The 7,178-nt window shown below is 28.8% G+C and overlaps 1 protein-coding gene across 1 annotated transcript; it reads right to left on the reverse strand.

Annotated features, from left to right (window-relative positions):
• Positions 1–4,324: 4,324 nt before the first annotated feature.
• Positions 4,325–6,434, reverse strand: LOC137810542 (bifunctional adenosine 5'-phosphosulfate phosphorylase/adenylylsulfatase HINT4). The gene is made up of 6 exons (XM_068611880.1): positions 6,207–6,434; positions 6,045–6,091; positions 5,815–5,891; positions 5,647–5,713; positions 4,853–4,930; positions 4,325–4,763 (listed from the first exon to the last, which is right to left on the reverse strand). Exons 1-6 carry the CDS (start codon positions 6,282–6,284, stop codon positions 4,667–4,669), a joined length of 444 nt encoding a protein of 147 aa, XP_068467981.1. The 5' UTR covers positions 6,285–6,434; the 3' UTR covers positions 4,325–4,666.
• Between the last annotated feature and the right edge of the window lie 744 nt (positions 6,435–7,178).

Consider the following 7,178-nt stretch of genomic DNA (forward strand, 5'->3'; position numbering starts at 1 on the left):
TCCAATTTTTTGTTCCTTAAAACTAACACTCTTAGAAAATTATGTATCAAATTAATTTTTAACATTACATAACTTACTACCCAATATAGAAACAATAAAATTAAAAAAAATATGACGTGGCAGAAGTTGTGCCAAGTTGGCACAACTTCAGTATGACAAGGTAGATGTCATGCCAAGTTGGCACGACTTCAGTATGACATGGCAAAGTCGTGTCTAATTGGGACGATTTGTGCATATGAAGTCGTGCTGAATTGGCACGACTTGCCTAAATTTGTAATTTTTTTAAAACAGACCCCATTTTGATAAAAAGAAAAAAATAACCCCATCACGGTAAAAAACCCATCAATAGTGAGTACCTTAAGGATTGTTGTTTATTTGTATTATCCTTAATGAGTCTTTATTAAATAGATCTTAGATCTTGATTTAATAATTGTTTAGTTGTGATGATTGTTTTTACATATTTATTATCATGATTACATAGACATTATATGTTGAGGTGTTCTAGACTTTACCTGACAATACTAATACTTTTAAGCTTTTGATTATTCTTATAAGACTAATATTTGATCTTTATGAACTCAACTCAATAATGCTATATTTTTGAACCTTATATAATACTTCTCAATAAAATGGATACTTATGAATAAAACGAATATTTATGAAAAACACCTGTACTTCATGACTTTTCTTAGTATTATCTAAATCCTTTATTTATAAATATAATATATATATATATATATATATATATATTCCATCCTTCTATAACTATGAAATAATCTTTAAAATAAGCAATAAATACTTAATTACCAGGTTTACATATCAATAAAACATATTCTTAAATAAACTTTAGTGTTATGATATATTAAGTTTTAACTCTCGGTTTGAAATTCATACTGTGTTGAAATTTTTTTAAAAGAAAATATTGTGTTCTCACTTTTTTAAGAAAATATTATATTGGAAGATAAAGATGTTAATCATGAATTGACTAACGCTGAAACAAAAACATGTCAGAGATTCAAAGTAGCTGTCAAAGTCAATTTCGAACAGTAATTTGGATGTTAAAGTATTAACATTAATGCTTAGTCAAAATTACTTTTTCTTTTGCATAGTACTTCTTTTCTCATTTTTGTTTGGCCATAAATGAAATGATGGGTGGATATTATTCTCTGGTAGCATGATAACAAAATTTGCTTACATATTTGGAAAAACGAAGACAGTAACAGATATGAAATGAGTAATTTTAATAAAAAACAAGTATATACCTTTAATTATTGACGGAGAGTATGATTATTATAATATTTATATATTAATGGTTATTATTTTTATTTAGAATGGATTTATCAAAATAATACTATTAGAAAAAAATATTAACAATGGAATAATTATTTAGAGTTTGATTTTATAAATTTATTTTATTTAGAATTTGGAGAATTCAAATTATTTAACCTTAATTTTATTTGTATGATAACTTATTTGAATTTCTTTTTTGAATTTTTTTTTATTTGTATTAATATTTTATGGTGCGGTTTTATTTAGATTATACATTAATATAATTTTTTTACTTGACTTTATATTTTTTTTAAATATTTTAAATTTTTTTAGTTATGATTTAAAAAAAATAAAAAGTATTTATTGGATCCATGATAGAAATCCGCAAATACCAAACTAATTTATACGTATTTTTTAATTGGGTACCACCAAGTAAAATGATGACTTTTTTATATACTATTTAGCACACATCTAAAAAGATAAAAAGAGAAAATAATTCAAAATATAAATATTGTGTAATGAAGAAATATTATTAATATTAATAAAATGCGTAGATGTATAAAACTCTATATGATAAGAATTTGGAATAAGTTTACCACGTAATGTTTTATGGTATTAATGATCATATAAAATTTTATACTTTTATCCAATTACAAATTATGGTTAATGTAATATTAATTTTTTGTGATTATAATTTGAGAAATTAATGAATGTTTAGAAATTAGTGTAAGAATAATATTTTTGTTGATATGTTATGTTAACCAATGAGATTATTTGCTATAAAAACAATAGCTCATTCTCTTATGAAAATTCTGGTATTTTGAGACAATTCTTTCATCTCAAACATGCAACTATCACAATAACTTTTAAATTAGTTGTTACTGAATAAGTTATTTTCATATATGTTTTTCAAGATTTAATCTTGTAAAATTGGTTTTATCTCTTTCAAATGATGAATAAGAGGTTTAACTATCGATAGTGTATATAGTTAAATCTACTTCTAGTATTTTCTGAGTTAAAAAAACAAATATAAAAGAATCATTAAATAAAAATATAAACTAGTTCAAATCTTTAAAAAAATCGGAACATCTTCCTTAAAAATTTAACTGAAAACTAATAAAATAATCTTCAAAATAGGTTAACCTCATAAAAAAAATAATGATAATAACGAATTTTTTTTATTACATCTGCTGCTGTGAGAATTGCAACCTTATCAAGTCGCTTTCATGTCATTAGTGGATGATAATTATTTGGGTTGGTCTCGCCAATTATTTGTCTCCAAATTTGCAAAATAATATAGTTTTCTTTCGCTGAAATTCCTCATGTCTTGGTTCTGTTCTACGAAGTTTGGGTGACACACAATATATATAACTTGCATTCTTTGTGGTTGAATTTTGTAGACACATTAAGGAAAAACACCAATTATCTTATTATGTGATCATGAAAAGGGTCAACAAAGTAACATAAGATTGGCTGCGTTTATCGAATAAATATTGATGTTCTGCCTAATGGATGGTAGACCAATCCCAAGAAAGAAGTTGCATTAATAGGGAAACGAGGACCGTATAGGAATTATAAACTATAATGCTTCCATTCGTAGTAGGCGAAGACAAAAAAGGAAACACAAAGAAATTCGTCAATGTTGGTGAATATATAGAAAGTCAGAAGCTATTAAGAGTTCATTATTTTGTAGGCCAATCCCAGAAAATCCAACTCATTTAAATAATAAATTCTAACTTTTTAAGTAATACTCACATTAAATATATGGGCCAAATCCTTTTGCCTTGCTGGTTTCATTCATTCATTAGCAGAAAAAAACATACTATATTATGAAATGTTTTAGCTAAAGTTTCTTGGTGGTGTGGATTGTTTATATTCTTGATTCTTCTCAACCACAGAATTTAATAACTTCTCTGCACTTTTCTTAAAGTTTTCTACAATTTTTATTTTACAGCTGTTGGCGTACCCGTTTATTTTGGAATTCATGATGGATAAATTGATTATTCGATGTCTTCTTGTGAATCCAAAAGCTACCATGCTCCTTCTACTTTTTGAAGTTGGGGGGCAGCATAAGAGATTTTGGCACAGATATTTGTCTCATTAGTCATTGCTACTCAAAATATTTACGTGAATGTTCTGGCAAAGCATTCAATATACGAACAGCATTCAATTCTGCCAAGATTATACACGCTATTGAAGCCTTTTACAGTTTCACTACCATGTCCATTATTCTTCTGTTTATATTATTTGCAATATGCTTCCCAGCTTTTACCCAACAATTTTCGCTTTTAAACATTTTTTAGTATACAATTTCAGGTTCAACAATTTTTGCATATTCAATCTCTACATTTATTGTTTATTGTGTTTTTGCATATCCATGTTGCAGTTTTGGCGTAAAAGTACAGAAAGCTGTGTAGACACAAGAAAGAACAAACGTGCCTCAAATTTTATTAATTAGCATCTTTCTTTGGTAAAGTGATAGTTAACGTTTTAAAGAAGTTTTAACAAAAATGAGATAGTTTTCAAAAATGTTTTAACAAAAATACATAATGTAGTTGATCACGAGTTACTAATGAACCTTCTCTTCTGGTTGTGATTGTCTGGCATTGAAACTGGGAAATCTTCGGTATATACTATTTTCCATAAAAATTGCTTACCCTTTTAAGTGATTCGAGATTTTCAATTTTTTTTTAAAAATGACAGAATCTGACTCGATAATTTTTTCTTCTAAAATTGTGGTATCGTGCATAATATCGTAAGCCATACCGAACATCCCCAATTATCAAACTCCATTAGATTCTGATTCACAAACTTAAAACCCAACACGTTGATACAGTCACTTCTTGGTCGTATGAAAAGAATAAAGAACTACTGGTAAATAAAGGACCAAGATGTGTCTTTCTCTCTCAAGTCTTCCAAGGTCCTTGTAGAAAGCCAGAGAAATTTGCCTAAGCTAGTATTATCACAATATGGTAATTACTAAACTCAACACAACAGTATCCTGAAGTTCCAACAAAGGCGTCAGGCAGTTATGCTAAAAATCTGTCAGTAGAGATAATGTTTCAATGTATAGTAGTTACCATTATTATTGTTCCCCATAAGAAGGTCAAGATATCATATCAGGCATCATGATCAACAGATCCAAAAGAATAACTACAAACTTTGCTTGTCATAAAATCTATCACAGGTAAGTTTGAATGGCATCCAATCTATCTAGCATCTTTCTAGAAAAATGAAAAAGACACATAATATATAAGCAGTAATTTAAAGTTACCTAGAATCTGATTGTTTTAACTGCAAACTATTTGGAAATGAATTAATCTGGACCCTCCTTGATCTCAATCAGAAAGCATTATAACATTGGAGTAACTGGAAATCAAACGGACCCCGATACTTTTCATTGAAATGTGGACAATGGCTTTATCTTTTCCAGAAACTTCTCCGCTTCAATGAAGCCAAGTGGTCCAAAAGATAAGTATTTTATTGATCGCCATCTGAGCTCATGAAGTAGCAAGTTCAAGTATCCACATGCAGCATACATGACAAGCTTAAATACGCAGTAACCATAAAGATTTATGGGTACCTGGGTGTATATGGTAGCGCCAAACAATGGAGGTGTAGGTGGTTAACAGAGTTCAGTGGAGGCTGATGAAAGCCAAATCTGTCCAAAAATCGTGACAAAGAATCACATTACCATGTTTTGTTCAAGTACAACAATTTAACTTCAAATCACAGTTCAAGAAGTAATTTGTTTATGTTAGAAGTACCAGGTCAACTAAAGATATAATTAAATTATACTATAAATATGTACAAATCTATTCTTACAAGTTGGTAAGTTGGTATTGTATGATTGAATTAGACCTACATTCAGTAGCAATCCTGGTTTCATTAGCATGTTCAAAGCTAATAATCTTGTTAAAACAAATCACCCTAGGGTGATTGACCCATATTCCATGAAGGTAAAGTCAAAGTACAAGATATGAGCACTCAACCTATATGACTGACTCTTTGTTTTTGGACTCAAATGCTCTACATAGTTATCACAACAGACAGCAATTCCAACAAACATCAAGTAATTACCCCTCAAATGTTGTTTCACCGATAAAAAAAAGTGAAGCCACTTGAGTTGTGCCAGTAATTTTGATTTTGACAAATAGAAACATTTCATTTTGACAAAAAATAACTGAATACAATTCGTTTTAAAAGCATATAATCCAATCAGAATGCAAGCAAATTATAGCCTTTGAAATGAAATATTACAATCCAGTAACAATTAGTGGGAGGAATTGCAATTCAAATCACCATCATGGATCAAATAACACAGCAGAAAATAACAAACGTGCCCAAATTCCTTGTAAATCACGAACAACAAAATACCTGTACTGCTGGGACTGAGGCGCATCTCTAAGTAATAACGTTTTCCCCACCTCTAACATGTGATTCACTGAATAAAATAGCCAATCATGAAATCCGAATATGCAAAATTGAACAAATACATACATAAATTTTAAAATCTGAACTGGCCCCAGGCATGAGTTTCTTTACCCAAAGAATGGTCATCAGTTCTTCTCTGAAGATCTTTAACAGTAGGAATGTGCGCCACAGGAATTACCAAGTAATGCCTAAAAGTTGTCAGGTTCAAATCAGTCATTTCAATTAATGTCAAAAAAATAGATAAACATTTGAAAAATTAGTCAATCGTGAAATTGGCGAATCGAAATTGTTCTTTCCACTAATTAAGATTAGAAATTAAAATATCGACGTATTATGAGTACCTAAAAGCGGAAGGATTAATGTCCTGAAATGCGACAACCTTATCGTCCTGTAATTACAAATAACGAACTGAATCAGAAAGGAAACATAAACTAAAAATGGAGAGAGAGAGAGAGAGAGAGAGAGAGAGAGAGAGAGAGAGAGAGAGAGAGAGAGAGACGAACAGAATGAAGAAGAGCATTATGAGAGGTGGATTTGGTGGCAATCGCACAGAAAACACAGGACGGAGAAGCTCCCGCCATTATTTTGCCCTAACGTTGCCAATCTTGTCGCGTAGGGTGGAAATTACGAATTCCAACGCCTTTATACTGTCTTCCTTTCCCACGTGTCCCGATCTCACTGCGGAGACAAATATGTATAATCCGTAGAAAAGATAATCACCATCTTTCAATCCTTCCAGTAATTAAAGAATATATTACTTACAATTTTATAGTTTAATTTTAGTATATTTTTTATGTAGAAATTGAATACATTTTACAAAATTTACTTCATCTACCATAGTCAATCAACTGACTCCTGTGACAAATAAATTTAACTGCCAATAAAGTGATTTATTTTTCAATATAACAGATGCAGTGATTTTGTCACTAAAGTTAAACATAAAAATAAACTATAGCTATTTAAAAAATAGTATTCAAAGTGAATCATTACATTGAGAAATAAAAGTAATATTAAAAATAATAAAAGACATGTCTTATATATAAAGTATTTTAATTATTCATCTTTTTATTAAATGTGATTTAAATATAAAATTAATTGTGAAACAAAGAATAAAAAATATCAATTCAAAACAAATTTTTACATGTATTTTGAATAAAATAAAATAAAACTGTAATCTTTTTATATTTAACTTATTATCCAATAATAAGAGACAGAAGTATCCTATTTTCCAAAATACTTTTTTTCACAAAAGCTAAAGTGCTAAATTTTAAAATAATGTTTAACCTAACCTTAAAGGTCCACAGAAAAAAATAAATCAAATTTAAATCATGATACTTAAACTATTAAGTTCCTCGAGTAAAAAAATTACACCCTAATTAAGCTATAGTGATAATGCATCATCAAACAGGAAAAGAACTTGAAAACAATTTCAATTTATTAAATAAAGTCAAGCTTATAAAGTTAGTTTATTTGAT

The sequence above is a fragment of the Phaseolus vulgaris genome, chromosome 2 (assembly GCF_000499845.2).
Source record: "Phaseolus vulgaris cultivar G19833 chromosome 2, P. vulgaris v2.0, whole genome shotgun sequence".
Lineage (NCBI taxonomy): Eukaryota > Viridiplantae > Streptophyta > Magnoliopsida > Fabales > Fabaceae > Phaseolus > Phaseolus vulgaris.

Coding starts and splice junctions, on each gene's coding strand:
- LOC137810542 (XM_068611880.1), bottom strand. CDS start 6,284: ATGGCGGGAGCTTCTCCGTCCTGTGTTTTCTGTGCGATTGCCACCAAA. Junction 6,092..6,206: donor ATAATGCTCTTCTTCATTCT/GTTCGTCTCTCT, acceptor TTGTAATTACAG/GACGATAAGGTTGTCGCATT. Junction 4,764..4,852: donor GCGCTACCATATACACCCAG/GTACCCATAAAT, acceptor TCATGAGCTCAG/ATGGCGATCAATAAAATACT.